This window comes from Manis pentadactyla, chromosome 19, assembly GCF_030020395.1.
Source record: "Manis pentadactyla isolate mManPen7 chromosome 19, mManPen7.hap1, whole genome shotgun sequence".
Taxonomy (NCBI): domain Eukaryota; kingdom Metazoa; phylum Chordata; class Mammalia; order Pholidota; family Manidae; genus Manis; species Manis pentadactyla.
Genome location: NC_080037.1, coordinates 28,943,335 through 28,959,769, shown reverse-complemented (window position 1 = coordinate 28,959,769; position 16,435 = coordinate 28,943,335). Strand labels below are relative to the sequence as shown.

Below are 16,435 nucleotides of genomic sequence, written 5' to 3'. Positions count from 1 at the left end.
GCTGAATCCAGTTATTAGTTATAATAGATTTTTTGATGGAGTCTTTAGTGTTTTCTATGTCACCTATGAATAGCAACAATTTAACATCTTCCTTACCTATCTGGATGCTTTTTATCTCTTTGTATAGCCTGACTATAGGCTAGGACTTTCAAAACTATGTTAAGTAAGAGTGGAGAGAGAGGATATCTTTATCTTATTCCTGATATTAGAGGAAAAGCTTTCAGCTTCTCATTGTTTCGTATTATATTAACTGTGGGTTTGTTGAATATGACCTTTATTATGTTGAGGTATACACCTTCTATATCCATTTTGTGTGGAATTTTTAAAAATCATGAATGGATGTTGAATTTTGTCAAATGCTTTTTTCAGCATCAGTTGAGATGATCATGTGTTTTTTATTCTTCTTTTTATTAATGTGGGGTATAATATTGATTGATTTACAAATATTCTACCATCCTTTTGTCCCTGGAAGAAATCCCACTTGGTTGTGATGAATAATCCTTTTGAGGTATTTTTGAATTGAGCTTGCTAATATTTTGTTGAAGATTTTTACTATATTGGTCTATAATTTTCTTTTTTCTGTAGTGTCTTTGGTTCTGGTATTAGAGTGGTGATTGCCTCATAGAATGAGGTTGGAAGTATTTTCTCCTCTTTTTGGAGTACCTTCAGAAGGATGGGTTAATTAACTCTTTAAGTGTTTGATAGAATTCAGCTGTGAAGCCATCTGGTCCTGGAATTTTGTTTGTTGGGAGTTTTTGATTACCAATTCAATTTCATTTCTGGTAATTGGTCTGTTCAGATTCTCTCTTGCTTCCTGGGTCAGTGTTAGAATGTTGTACTTTTCTAGGAAGTTGTCCATTTCTTCTAGGTTATCCAATTTATTGGCATATACTTTTTCATAGAATCATCTAATAATTCTTTGTATTTCTGTGTTACCTGTTGTGACTATTACTTTTTTGTTTTTGATTCTGTTTATTTGGTTACACTCTCTTTTTTTCTTTGTAAGTATGTCTAGGTTTTTGTCAATTTTACTTTCTCAAAGAACCAGCTCTTGGTTTCATTTATTTTTTTCTATTGTTTTATTCTTCTTTATTTATTTCTACTCTGATCTTTATTATGTCTCTCCTTCTACTAATTTTGTGTTTCATTTCTTCTTCATTTTTAAATTTTCTTTAATTGTAAGTCTACACTATTTGGAACTGTTCTTGTTTCCTGAGGTAGGCCTGTATTGCTGTGTCCTTCCCTCTTAGAACCACTTTTGAGGCATCCCCCACATTTTGGACTGCTGTAATTTTGTTTTCATTTTTCTCCATGTATTGCTTGACTGTTTTAATTTGTTCATCTATTCATTGATTATTTAGAAGCATGTTTTTTAGCCTCCATGTGTTTACAGGCTTTTTTGCTTTCTTTGTGTAATCCATTTCTAGTTTCATACCATTGTGGTCTTAGAAGCTGCTTGTGAGAAACTGCTTGATAAAATTTCAATCTTTTTTAATTTATTGAGGCTGTTTTTGTGGCCTAGTACATGACATATTCTGGAGAATGTTCTATGTACACATGAGGAAAATGTGTATCCTACTGCTTTTACATGTAATGTTCTGTGATATCTGTTAAGTCCATCTGATCTAATGTATTGTTCCATGGCTCTATTTATTGCCTGTCTGGCTGATCTGTCTATTGATGTAACTGATGTGTTAGATTATCCTAAAATAAATGAGTTGCAATCCACTTCCCCCTTTTATTTTGTTAGTATTTGTTTTACATATTTAGGTGCTCCTATGTTGGGTGTATAGATATTTATTATGGTTATATCCTCTTGTTGGACTGACCCCTTTATAATTATGTAAAATCCTTTGTCTATTGTTTCTTTGTTTTGAAGTTTATTTTGTCTGATAAAATATTGTTACTCCTGCTTCTTTCTACCTATTATTTGCATTAAATATCTTTCTCCTTCCTTTCACTTTAATCTGTGTATGTCTTTGAGTCAGAAGTGAGTCTCTTGTAGGCTGCATTTAGATGGGTCTTATTTCTTTACCCATTCTTAAACTCTATGTCTTCTAATTGGTGCATTCAACCATTTACATTTAAGTTAATTATCTATACATTTGTACTTATTGCTATTTTTATTAATGTTTTTTGGATGTTTTTTAGTTCCCCTCTGTTCCTTTCTTACCCTTTCTACATTTCTCTGGTTATTTGATGGATTTATTTGGTGCTGTGATTGGATTTCTCTTCTTTAATTCTTTGTGTATCTATTACAGGCTTTAAGTTTATTGTTACCATAGGGTTCAAGGACAGCTTCCTAACTATATAAGCTGATGATTGCTCTGTTTCAAACACAATCTAAAAGTACTTTTTTTATCTTCTTCTTCCTCTTTCATGCTTCCTCTTTCATGTATTAGATGTCATAATCTTCATTTTTTGTGTATTCCTTGACTGATTTTATGTACAGTTGGTTTTTCTAATGTAAGTCCAGGGAAAGGAAATCCCAGTGCAAAATGCCTCTGAAAACCAAAATCAGTCAAAGGGAGAAATAAAGTTGAAAGTCTGTTTGTTGCTTACAAACTTCAGTCTAGGCCGTTTCTCCTTCCTGCTCCAGCAGAAGCAAAACTGGCCCTCCCCCTGTCTCAGGTACAGATAAGCCCTTCTTGCCCAGGTGATTACCCATTGATATGGAGATGAACTTCTCTCCACCCCTGAGGAATCATGCAAATTCACTAAAGCCATACTTTTTTCCATCTTTTGAATGCCTATTGATAGGCAGATGTACTAAAGCCAGGCAAAATATTCTGGAAATATTACAGTTTTACCTACAACTACATTGTTTTGTTTGCTTTGATTTCATTTTTGCTTGGTAAGTAATTGGTCTACGACCTTTACTGTGGATTTATTTTTACTCTGAAAATTAGGTTTAGGAACATTTCCATTTACTGAAGTCCCTTTAACATATTTGTAATGCTGGTTTAGTAGTCATTAATTCCTTCAGCCTTCATTTACCTAGGAAGTGTTTAATCTCTCCTAATTTACATGATAGTCTTGCTGGGTAAGGGATTCTTCTTTGAAGGTATTTCTGTTTCAATACATTAAATATTTCATTCCACTCCTTCTGGCCTGTAAAGTAGCTGTTTTGTTGATAGCCTGATGGGTTTTCCCTTATAAGTAATCTTTTTTCTCTGGCTCCTTTCAATTCTCTCTCCTTATATTTAACCTTTGTCATTTTAATTGTATGTCTTGGTGTTGTCTTCCTGGGGTACATTTTTTTAGGGGTTCTCTGTACTTCCATGATCTGAGTGTTTACTTCCTTCTCCTGATTGGGGAAGTTTTCCACAATTATCTCCTCATAGAGACTTCTTTCCCTTTGTCTTTTCTCCTTCTAGTACACCTATTATATAAATATTATTTCATTTGGAGTGGTCACACAGTTATCAGCATTTTTCCATTCCTGAGTATTCTTTTATTTTTCTGTTCCTCAGTTTCATTGTTTTCCTGTTCTTTAATTTTCATCTCATTGTTTCCTCTACTTGCAGCAGTCTATTATTCATTCCCTCAGTTGTGTATTTGTGCCCTGTTACTTTATTCTTCAGCTCTAAATGTATCTTTTACAGCCTTTATATCTCTTTGTTGAAGTCCTCCTTGATATCTTCAATACTTTTCTGCAGATTAGTGAGCATATTAATGACTGCTACTTTGAAATATTTATCAAGAAGATTGGTGATCTTCATTTCATTCATCCCTCTTTCTAGTGTCTTCCTGTAGTTTTTTTTTGGAACATATTCCTTTGCCACCATTTTTTGTCAGCGTTTCTGTATTTCTTCCTTTGGGTTGGATCTGCTATGTTTCCTGGTCTATAAAGTAATTGCTTTATGAAGAAGACATCCTGTGATTCCCAGAAGCTCACTACTGTTTATTTTCCAGTGCCTGGTTCTTCTTTGTGGTGGAGGCCCAGTTGTTGTCAGTGGACAATAGGCAGGGAGTCCTTCCTGTTTGTCTGCTGGTACTGGTCTATCAGTGCACTCTGACCAGCAGTTTGCCTCATCTGTCTCTTTGTGATCACAGCAGTGACTTCTGCTGATATCACTGTGGGCAGGACTACCTTCTGCCTGCTCTGCAGCAATGACACAGCTGCTGTGTTAATAGGGAAGGGAGACTTGTCACACAGTTCTGGGTCAGGTGCGTGGTGATGGTCACCTGATCAGGTGGTCAGGTGATGAGTCATGCAGAGGCTGGAGTGGCTTCTCATGAGGATGAAGGAGCACTGGGAACTGGCTCCTGCAGACACCTCTCTAATTAGAGGGCCTAGAAATCTAGGAAAGCCTCCCTATGTCTTCCAGGTAGCATAATTTTATGTTGCTGGATTGCAGGGTAGCACCTAAACTACCAGCAGTTGTAATGGAGGACCTGGGGCTCCTGTTGGGCTAAGGGAGAACTGTGAAACAATTATCCATCTTCCCTTTCTCCTTTGGAGAGAGCATCCAACCTTTGCCCTTTGCTACCCCTCCTGCTGCTGTCAAATATTTCAAACTGCTGCCTCTTTTTAGGTCTCAGCAGGACCTGTGGAACATTTCTGTCCTCCTTAAGAAGCTGGAGTCTCAGCCTCCCAGAGCATTCCAACTGTCCCTGGTGTCCAGCTCCACTTATCACTAGAAACCAGTGCAATGTGCTCCTGTTCCCAGAGATCTCCAGGACCAGATGTGCAGAGTTCTTAAGCACCTGTTTTCTCCCTGCTCCATTCCTTTTCCTCCTGTGTGTGGGCTGGGGCTGGGGAGAGGCTTGTGTCCACTCAATCTCGCTCTGCCACTTTACCTTTCTCTGTGTGGTCTGCTCTTCTTTGCTAGTTATAGGTGATCGGTTCTGTAGTTTTCAGGTTTAGATATATTTGCTTCTTTGGTGTGTGGGGGAGGAAGGTTCTGCCTTGCCTTCCTACTCTGCCATCTTTTTTCTAGATCTTGATTCTTATCACAACTTAAAAAATATCTTTTCTGGAAACCTTATAGTATGAATTAATATCTTTGCTTTACAGTTGGTTCTACATATTTGTCCTTGATTATGCTGTTTTCCTCTTCTCATTTTCTGTGTGACCCAAGACATTTCCATAATAAAAACCTACCTTCATTATTCTAACTTCTTTAGTTAGATCCATATCTATATATCCAATTTCAGCATCAAAGTGAACAGGTCCTTGTATGTAATTCAAAGACATATCCAACTCATTAAATATCAAATTAAATTGCCATCTTTCTCACAATATATGCTTTCCCTCAAGTATTCAACATTTTAGTTTCTGACTGGAGAACCCCATGACAGAAGCCTGGAAACTGATCCCCTATTCCTCCATCCCTATCACTGTATGTAAGACACTGTGCCCTATAAAGTTGTAATTATTGTTTATATTTTTTTCTCCTCTCCATACCATGCTTCAACTATGTATACACAGCTCCTAGAGGCATTGTCATAGTGTCTTAATTGGTCTTACATTTATACTCCATTCTTCCAGAATAAGCTTTAATATGTTTTTACTGCTAACATAATATACTTATATTAGCAATGATATTACAAAGATTAGAAATAATATGTGATCACCTAAACATAAGTTTTAAGTGAAATAGGCCTTCAGTGCTTGATGTTAATTGACAATAATCTTGTCTTAAATGTGTTCATCTACTTTTTTCTTTCTCACTTCATTCTTCTATATCTATCATATTTTTATATACACATTGAAGTCCAGTTTACATATCTTTGCTTTTACTTCATAACACAACTGAACTTATTATCAATAGTTGAAATCAAAAGCTATACTATATAAAAATTCCCATAACTTTACTAAGATACCAACAAAATACTGGGAGAATTGTGTTAAATTAATTAAGACAATATGAACTTCTGGTGATTTCAAACAATGGACATAAATTACTTGATGGAATTTAATTCCCTACTTTCATAATCCCCATTAAAATAATTGATGTTATTAAAGCATTTTCAGGTTAGGTTCCTCTATTCAAAGTAATATTTGAGACTGTTCAAATATAGGCCACATTTTTTGTACTGTTAGAAATAACCATAAAGCATTTGAAACAAGAATAATAGTTCAGTGCTAGTACTTTATGTTGTGAGTCAGTAGAAAATCCAGTCGGTACTGGGAATAAATGGATTTTGATCAAAAGCTTTTACTTGGAAAGTTTTGGTAGTTTTAATTATCCCTATAAATGACCTGTTGTCAGAGGCTTTCCCTTTGGAGATAGGGACCAAAGTTTTGACAAATCACCCTCAAATAAAACCTCTGACATATACAAGAAGAAAATTTTATCTTAGATGATTAAAAAAATTTTTCTTTTCTTATTTAGTTCCTAATTTATTATAGATTTGGAGAAAATAAGATACATAGATTTGGAATTCATCATATAAGCAAGTAAATGATATATTAGCTCAGGTTGGCAGGTGGAGTTCTTTTAATAAGGACTTCTCTACATCTAGTTAATGTAAAACACTTTTCAATAAAATGAAGCATGTTGTAAGAGAGAATGCATGCTTATCTAATTTTATTTATACTGATCTTTACAAAACTGTCCTATGAAAGAGAATACCCGATCCCAGTGCATCACAATCCTGGGCTTCTCTCTCCCTAAATAAAGCATATAGTCTTGAATTTTTAACTTATGACTTAACACCAAAAAAGTGGAAAAGAATTCTAAAAAGAATATGTTTTGTGAATGTGGAGTCTTTGGGGCTGTGTGTGTATGTAAATGAATCAAGTTTCAAGAGAAGCCAAGGAATTGTAATGATACAAATGTAATGATACAAGCAGATTTCCTACTGCTAAAAAAATGTGTCAAATGAGTTTTAAGTAATTAACTGATTGACAAAGATAGATAATTAGATGATACCTAAGAAGCAGTTGTTCCTCATGTCCACGTAAAACTGAATTCCCAAAGTTTTACTTTGAATCACTGAAATCTGGGATGATGATTTATTCTAAGGTTTATCCTCAATATAGGACAAGGGACCTGATATAACATAAGCTATATAAACTGTTATATATAGCTTATATAAGGAATTTTTTGATGATTGAATGGATAAATTGACTAGCATTATTTAAGAGAGGTCCTGGATGTAAAGATACAGCAGAAATTAATGCCAGAGGAGTTGTACACCCACTCTCTTTGTTTAGGAAACACAGATGACATGAAGACGATTTGATGGGCTCCACATGCCATATGCCTAACACAGAGCTAATGTGTTATTTTTTTGTGTTTCTTTCTAAAATATTTTCTTAACAATTCCTGAAAAATTAAAAAAATTTAAAATTAAATTAAAAATATTCCTGAAAGTGGAGGTCACTCAATTGTGTAAGAGACTGTATTTCCAAAGGAGGTACTTGTGGACTCAACAAAAGCATTTTTTTAAAGAATAAAATCAACAAAAAAATTAATTCTAGTTTTTGTAAAAGAAGATCATTCAATAAGGTTAAACATGTAATTATGATCACATAATTTATTAAAGTTCAGAGGGCTTTTGAGGCCAACTCTTCTTCCTCCCCACAGTATGACAATTACTGCAAAATTCGCCCTTTGAGAACGGTGTTTGAGCTCTGGTGTCATGCACGATGGCACCCTTATCTATTTCATTCACTGCAACAGACCTCATCAGAAGTGAACTCACTCCTTTTCATAAATGTTTGCAAATATCTCAGCACAGCTATAACCCTGCTTAAGTTGTACCTCTTGCTATTCTTATGATTTCTTAAACTGCTGAACTATCTTCTGTCTTCTAGGCTATGATCATTTGATACCATCACTTTTTAAATGAAGTAGGGTGAATATAACACCATATTCCAGATATATTTTTTGGTGGTCAAAGAGCAGTTGAGATGAACTCTTGACTGTGTACACCATCTTTCCACTATGAAGCCTGAAATAATTGGGTTTGGGCAGTGCCAACATCACTTTTAATTCATATTAGGCCTGTGGTTAATGAACTCTCCAATTTTTTCCCATTAATTCCATTGTCAATTGAGAGTTTCCTTGTCTGGTATTAATATAATTTACTTTTTAAAGCTAAATGGTAGACCTTAGAAGAGCAATCTAATTGTTTGGTAGTGTATATACCTGGGAGTTAGGAAACCTAGTACAATCCTGGCTCGGCTCTAGACTTGCTGTTGAACTACAACCAACTTCTTAATGAGGTATTCAAGTTTTCTAAGATAGATGTGTTTTCATCTTCAGAGTGAGAGAATCATACCAATTAATCTCAAAATGGGCCTGGCTCACATAAAATTTTAAGATATGTTACCTTTATTCTATTTTATTCTTATAATATTAATACTCAATTGTGAGAAAAAATAAGCTCCTTAACTATAAGGAGTATATGATTTACATAACTGATAAAATCTACAGCAAAAGACAGAAAAGAATATAACATTACCTTTACATGAAGGACCTGGAGCCCATCCAAATTTAGTGCATACAGCATCTCCTCTTTCACTGTGTTCAAAACCCTTGTTACATTTATATTGAAATCGTTCATTTTCCTTGTAAGTTTTCTTCTGAGATATAGAATATCCATTTGAAATGTCTGGAATTTTGCAGGAAATTTCTAGATATAAGGGATTAAATTCCAAAATATGTGTTATATATTAAAGGACTATGTCTAAGATAGTTAAATAAAGACAAACATTTTTGTTTCTGTTAGGTAAATCAGGCAAACAACCAAAAGTTCTGTTTTAACTTGAATGCTTGGTGTGTAATTTATCTGTTGTTCTTAATATTCATTTTTGAAGGAAGTTAAAATACTGATTAAAATCATAATGCTAATTTTAATTGGTTTGAGGAATAACTAGTCCTTTTGAAATAGTCATTTAACTTCACATTACCATTTCATCAATTATAAGGTAGAGGTGAAAACAGTATGCAAGTCATATAGTCATTCTGAAGGAAAAATGAGATGATGCATGTAAAGAATTTATATCAATTACTGGGAAATAGTAAGTGCTCAGTAAATGCAGGTTAGATGCACAATGTTTTGAAATGCCTATTTTCATGAGAAAAATTAAAATCATTCAAACAATCAAAGGAATAATAAATGTGTCTTACCCACACATTCTGGTTTTTCTCCACTCCAAATTCCATTTGCTGAGCAATGTATTTGTTTAGGTCCATTAAGCATGAAGCCTGAATTGCAATCAAACTGTACCACTTGTCCAAAAACATGTTCCTGGTCTGTTTCCAATGCACCACTGATAACTCTACCATTCTCTGGTTCTGTCACTGGTAAACACTTAACAACTGAAAGAATAAACATAACTTTCTCTAAAAGAATTTGAAAACATCATGAGAAATATACATTGTGGGGACAAGCACTGTCTGCTTGTACAACCTTTGTCTTATTCCTTCCTTCCTTCCTTCCTTCCTTCCTTCCTTCCTTCCTTCCTTCCTTCCTTCCTTCCTTCCTTCCTTCCTTCCTTCCTTCCTTCCTTTCTCTCTCTTTCTTTTTTTCTTTTTCTCTCTTCCCACTCCCCACCCCTTACTTAAACCTCTTCATGGAAGTAGGAAAAACAGTCCTGATTGATATCTTTTATTTCCAGGATGACTACAGATTGGGCTTATTAGCTCAAAGTTTGGAAATAGGATCTACTTTTTCTCATCCTCACTTTGCTTTATGGGCCAGTAAGAAAGAGCAGAGCTCTCTTCTATTTCCTGTCTTTTTTCAGTAGGACCATGTGGGGTAAATGGCAGAATTTACAGAATCTCACACCTAGTCTTAGTTCATTTACATATCAATAAGTGCTTATCATTTCAGATCCTCCCATTGACCTGGGGCCAGGGGTGGAGAGAAAACTGCCATTCTCCCCTCCCCTCTCTTCTTGCTATGTAATTTGTCTAGCAATTTCCAGTCACCAAGGACCCACCCATGGAGTCCTTTCAAGAAGGAGCAGGCAGGAAGTAGAGAGCACACAGTGGCTAGAGGGAAATGGAGCATGGAGTGGGCTTTTGCTAGTGGGGACTAGGGAGAAAGGACTTGCAGAGCATGAGCCACAGCTGGAAGAGACAGAAGGTGCTGAGTCTGGCTAGTGACTGTAATGAATAAAAACCTTTCTCCCTATCTACCCTTTCCCTTGACTTATTTTGGTTTCACTGGTTTCATAGGGGGTCTTGCCCTGGGCTGGGAACACCCTTCCCCCTGGAGCTACAACCAAGACCACAAGGAAACCTTCCTTGTCACATAAGACAGTAGAGAAGTCTGAATCATAGTCTCCATTCAGCTGTTACAAGATCCCTGCATATGGGTGGTTATTGGGTAAGTGCCTCTTCATTAAGAAAGATGAAATTCTGATCTTGACTTAAATACTGACACTTGTGTTATTTCTAGTAGCTAGAATCCAAGAGGAAAGAAAAACAAGTTTTAGATTTTCTAATCTCTAATATTTTGATTATTAGATCACATGCACTATATCCATATTTGGTTATTGAAACACACAAAAAATGTAGTAATAAAAAGCTCAGATATCCATTCTATACTATATTAGAAACTACAGAAGTAACTTGAGTAAGAAATATTTAACTATGGACTTAAAGGATATTTTAATGTAAGGCATTTCAAAAAACCTTAGATATTTTAAGTATTTAATATACTTATAAATCAATTTTACATTTACCTTCACATAGAGGAATATCATTGGTCCATCCATCTGCTTCACATTCACGATAATTAATCTCACCAAGCATTTGATACCTGAAAGCCAAAAATAGCAGAATGGTGAGCTGCTGTGCATTTATATGCAATTTTAAGGTTGACACCATTCTGTATTTATCCCCCTTCTTTCTTCTCTCCTTTTTCTTTCTTTCCTTCTTTGCTTCCTCCCTTCTTTACTACCTTCCTTTTCTTCCACTCTCTTTCTAAGAAAGGGTCTCAAACCCTCTAGTCTTGGAATAACCAGAATCATTGGCTCATAGCACACTTATTATATACATTATACATAATACTACTTTTATTTTATACTCATGTATAATACTACTTCTATTTTTTCACTGAGTCAGTAAATTAGTTACACTGAACAATGTTATAATCTCCATGAACTATCACCAAAAACAAAAGCTAAAAATATGATATGTTATCCCTCCTCCTACATTATTTCATACTCTAACCCTCCATGATTGTGATATTTTCCAGACACTGTTTACATATTAAGGATAGTGCTAGTCAACATTTATTAGTATGTGGCTTAATGTCAGCATTTGTTTCTATCTCCCCATCTTCATCCCAGAGATTCATTCCAGAGTGTGGTCATTGAGTAATGTCTGCTTATACAACACATTCAATGTCAACTTTACCTAATTAAAGTAAACCATCAATCCTGTCCTTAAAATCTAAAATGCTCTTCTTGGAAGAAAGTTCCCTAGGGCACATGAAGAAGGTACAGTCATTACCAGAGACTTTAGAGCAAGGTAGTTAGTTTCCTTCTTAGTATTACAGTGGAGAGCTGGAGGCAAAAAGCTTTTTCTCAAAAAATAAATAATGGACAGAATTTGATAACCACAGGGAGATAATTTTGATAAAAGGCTTTCATAAACTTCTAAATAATTCTACATAAACAAATGTTCCTTTCATCTGTAAATAAGGATTGTTTATCCATTACACAGTTAAAAAAAAAAAACCTTTCTCTCTCCAAAAAATCCTTTGTCTTTGCTTTTTATTTGTTCCTAATTAGCTAAAGCAATAAAAAATTCAGTAGAGTTAATGAGAGTTGCCGAACTTGAAGTCAAATATTTACGCTATGCCTCTGTCATATGAAGAAACAAAATAATTGGTTATTAAAGATTCTTCTCTGGTTTTACGACTGGTACCCTTCTCTAACATAGAAAGCTGGTTTCCTGATTAACACTTTCCATAGATACCAGAGATCCATCCATTCCCCCAAAGCTCCTTCAGTAATTCTGCAAAATTCGTACAAAACTTCCTAGGGCCCATATTCATAAGGGATGAGGAGAAAACAGATGAATTGTCTAAATGTTGGTGGTTGGGGAAAAGTAGAGGCTCATGTTTCTCTAACCCCGGCCAGCTAAATTACCAGAAAAAAGTTTTGCAGAGGGCCTCTTTAAAACTACCTATTTGCAGAATAATGAAACTAGACACCCACAGTAAATATTTTGTATCTATTATTCAGCTAAATAGGTATTTAACAAAGAAAAGGTGGTTGGAGACAAGAGGTGAGAGGAGGTGGGTTGACTGGAAGAAACCGTGGATGTAGAAAACTCAGTTTACCATCACATTCCACAATGGGTCAAAAAAATCACAACCTCTGTTAGGTAAAATAATCCATCAGTGATATTTTAAAATAGCATAATATACTATTGCTTGCTGACATTGCAGGGTCTGAGGACTCATTTCACTGACAAAATATCTAATCCTCTTAGAGGCCCAAACTGAATCACATTTTAGAGACAGTTATTCTTATAGAATCGAAAGCCGAGTTTACCTATAATTTATACAAAATGGAGGTGACAAAGATGAGTTAAACAGAGCCAGGAAGAAGTAATTATATTGTTAATTTCTTTGCCAAATTATAAATATATTTTATTACTGAGATTTAGGGACCTTAGTGGGAAGAAGTCTATGAGTTCTGATCCCTTTTGCCAGGTTAAGACTAGCTTGGATTGAAAGGGTATTTCAGAGGTTAGAGTGGAACGAATTGAAAAGCTCAGGGCCAAACGGCCTTAATCTATTTGGTCATGTGTAATACTGTACTCATGACTGAAGTTTGGGGTAGAAGTGACTATGAAAGATTTCCCTCAGGTAATAGCAAGAGAGACTAAATTTATAAGAACTAATATGTATGAGGTATCTGCATTATCCTAAGAATGTGTCTAAGGGCTTCATTGTATGCCTTATTTATTTCTCCCTCCAAACCTATTATGCATCTGATATGTTTCTGCTTTTATTGGTGATGAAATGGGAGTGAAAAGATATCTTAAAAATTCCAAGAGTTACTGAGTGGTGGAGTCTTGTAATGCAAGCTTACTACAGTACCTAAGCTTTAAAGTATGTTTTCTTGCCCCAAATCAAAAAATAATGGGGAGAACAATGTGAGTCTATTTTAAATTTCTTGATCTTATTTGTATTTATGTAGTATAAAATTGTCATGATACTGATTTTTCCATGTATGAGACATTTTTTCAAAATAATTTTTTACCTGGCTGAGAACATCAGGAAAGAAAGAACACTTAGGAGGTAATACAGTGTAAAGATTAGCCATGAAAACTAGGTAGATGGTCAGAGAACAGAGTCAATGATTATGAACATAGTGGCATTTTGGCTTTATGTGATAAGAATAATTTGCAGACCATGGAAACTTAAAGAATAGTACTTATTATCATTTCAATGTAGAAGACTTGCTTGTACTAAATTTAATAAGACGTTATCAAGATAATTAACATGTCATCTGATTTTGTTACCATTCTTATTGTACCTGACACACTGAACTGCCATAATACCCTGCACATAATAGAATGTAATGAGGACTTGGAGTCCTATAACTACACTCTACCAGAGTAATAATTAAAATTTTTTCAACATTGAAGACATACTGTGGTATCCAAATATAGTCATTCTTATTATAGTGTAATTTTTCAGGTTACTTGTGTGTTGCTCATAGAAAAGTAAAGTAACCTTAAAAATACAAATTAGTACAGTTCCCATTTACTATGTCACTTATAAATTATTCAATTATAAACCTCTTTTGGTATTTTCATACATACCCCTCATCACATGTATAAACAACCTTTGCACCATATTCAAACTCATCTCCTACTGCAAGATGGAAAGAACCAAAGGAAGTATCTCCAGGATGTCCACAGGGTCTCTCTAAAATAAAAAATATATAATACTAATATAAAACGCAGGGAAACATTTTATGTAGGAGTTCAAGCACAAAGATACTTGACAGAATTGAAGGATGGAATTGAAGATATGGAAAAGTGAAAAATGCCAAGGGTATTTTTTATAGTTGAACCTATCTGATTCTTTTTTTTTAATTTTGGAGGCTAACAACCTCTTTCTAAGAATAATGATGGTGTATTGTTCTGTATTTAAATAATAATAGTGATATAATTCAGTCACTATAACTATAATATCATTCAGTATTTTTACAACTCAAAACATTCATAAATTTCATAAGTGTATCAATTACTTCGACATATCCTCGATGGATGAAGAGCCACCCATTCTCCATTCTTGCATGCCATTGTAATAGTTCCAAGAGTTCTATACCCAGGGCGGCATTTATATATAGCCTGAGTGCCATCTGGATATGTTTGTTCAGGCCAGGAACCAGACAGAATTTCTGTCTGTTTTCTTGGAGGAGGTCCTTTACAATCTACAAATAATAAAAACAGAATAAGCATTTAAAGTATTTAAATATACAGCTTGTTTAGGTTGTTTTTTTCTTTAAAAATACCTATACAGCTATAGGTCCTTCCAAATGTGTGTCTTAACATGTATATAAAATATATTTTACATTACAGAAATTGAGTCTACACAAATTTGTAAGAATAACTGTCCAGAGAAATAGTTTTACTATGCCATATTATTTTTTTATATTATAAATACTTATTTACATATTATTTAATTTGATAATTGAGTACTATAAAATGTATTAAATATTATATTTATATTATATTAACACATTTATTAAATATTATAGTAAATATTTGCTTATATTTACTATGCCATATTATTCTTAACTGCTGCACTGCATTCTACTATTCATTCATTAATTTGGAAGATATTTATTGGGCACTGTTCTAAAAGTTCTGAAGACCAAACAGTGAAAAAAAGAGACAAAGTACCTCCTCTCATACTGCTTCCTCTCTAGGAGGGAAGGTAGTTGTAAAAATAACTAATTAAAGAGATGTACATATACTTAACAGATCAATTATATTTAGAAAAATAAAGCATGGTAAGATGATGCAAACTTATATGGAAACATTCCAAATAGGATAGAATAGGATGGAATAGAACAAAACTCCTACTACAAACAGGAAAACAACAAATGTGTGTGTGTGTGTGTGTGCGCGCATGTCTGTTTAAATTGGAAATTGTAGGAGGAAATGAATTAAAACAAAGTGGGAAGAGCCTGTAAACGTGTCTCTGGCCATTTCTTACCTGGTTGGGTTTTCCAGCTCAGGGTATAGATTGATGAGTATTTGTCTGAATAGAGGGATGTTAATGAGGGAAAGAACCAAACTTTTGGTGGTGTGTCTAACATGAAAAATTCTGAAACTTAACAGAATCAGGACACTTTGCTGAAGCCTAATTAGTTTCTTAAGGGTGGATTGAATTTTCCTACAGTCTTATCAGAAAGGTCCTACTAAGAAAAGGGACCTGCTTCAAATACACAGCTGGTATCTTCATCAAGGCATTTACCATATTTGAAAGTGACTCAGAGTAAGATTCAGGTAAGTGACTCAGGTAAGAGCAGAGGTCAAAACAGAAATACAAGATAAATCTATCATCTTTTGGATGGAGGAAGAAGAGACCACCAAAGTTCTTGATAAAAAGCTTAAAGAAAGGTCTCTATCTTGAGACTTTTAAAACCAGAAGATTGACTTAAACTCCAGGTGTAACTCGGGTCCATCTGAGCTCAATTTCTAATCGGATCAAGAAAGAGCAAACGTTCTTGCCAGTGGGCTAAATAATATAAAAATTACCATTACATTTATATAATATAAAATGTATGGTTTGGGGTAAAAATTAAAAATGCACAAAGAAGCAGGAGAAATATGGCAAAAAGTGAAGTGAAAATAAATCTCTAGTAGAAGCAGACACTCAGATTCAGATGTTGGAATTGGTGTCAATTTAAAAATAGCCATTTTAACTATGTTAAAGGAACTATAGGAAAAAGATAGGTAAAATAAGTGAAAAGACAAAGATATTCAAAGGAGGTGATACTACAAAATAGTCATATGTTACATAAAATCATAAAATAAATACCTGAAATAAGGATACATTGGATTGTCTTAAGAGCTAAATGGATACAGCATAACACAAACTTATTACACTTGAAGAAGGTCAATGTGGAAACAACCAAACTGAATACAGGAAGACAAAAGTGAATAAAACAGCAACAAATAAAACAGATTGTAAGAAATGTATGGGGCAGAGTCAAGTGAAATATATCTAGATGGAGTTACAAAAGTAGAGAAAATGGACAGAAGGAATATTTGAAAAAATAATGGGTGAAAAGTTCCAAAATGATGAAAGAAATAAAGTATCATATTCAAAAGCTCAGACACCTCCCAAAAAGTAAATACAATGAAAAACTATACTGAGGCTTTGCTGAAAACCAAAGAGAAAGGCAAAATCTTAAAAGCAGACAAAGAAAAGAAAGCATATTTGTTTCATTAGAACAATAATACAGAAGTAAAAGGAGAAGTGAACAAATCCA

The 16,435-nt window shown here is 34.3% G+C and overlaps 1 protein-coding gene across 3 annotated transcripts in view; it reads right to left on the bottom strand.

Moving 5' to 3' along the window:
- CFH (complement factor H) overlaps nucleotides 1-16,435 on the bottom strand; it is a 104,840-nt gene that overhangs the window by 64,115 nt on the left and 24,290 nt on the right. For 2 of the 3 annotated variants that reach the window (XM_036919698.2, XM_036919696.2), the window contains exons 2-7: nucleotides 15,154-15,198; nucleotides 14,180-14,365; nucleotides 13,749-13,854; nucleotides 10,649-10,725; nucleotides 9,087-9,278; nucleotides 8,419-8,589 (exon numbers count right to left, since the gene is read on the bottom strand). In XM_036919698.2, coding sequence (XP_036775593.1) covers nucleotides 8,419-8,589; nucleotides 9,087-9,278; nucleotides 10,649-10,725; nucleotides 13,749-13,854; nucleotides 14,180-14,365; nucleotides 15,154-15,198 — 777 coding nt within the window. The remainder of the gene's footprint in view (nucleotides 1-8,418; nucleotides 8,590-9,086; nucleotides 9,279-10,648; nucleotides 10,726-13,748; nucleotides 13,855-14,179; nucleotides 14,366-15,153; nucleotides 15,199-16,435) is intronic. The other variant, XM_036919697.2, reaches the window with a different exon arrangement.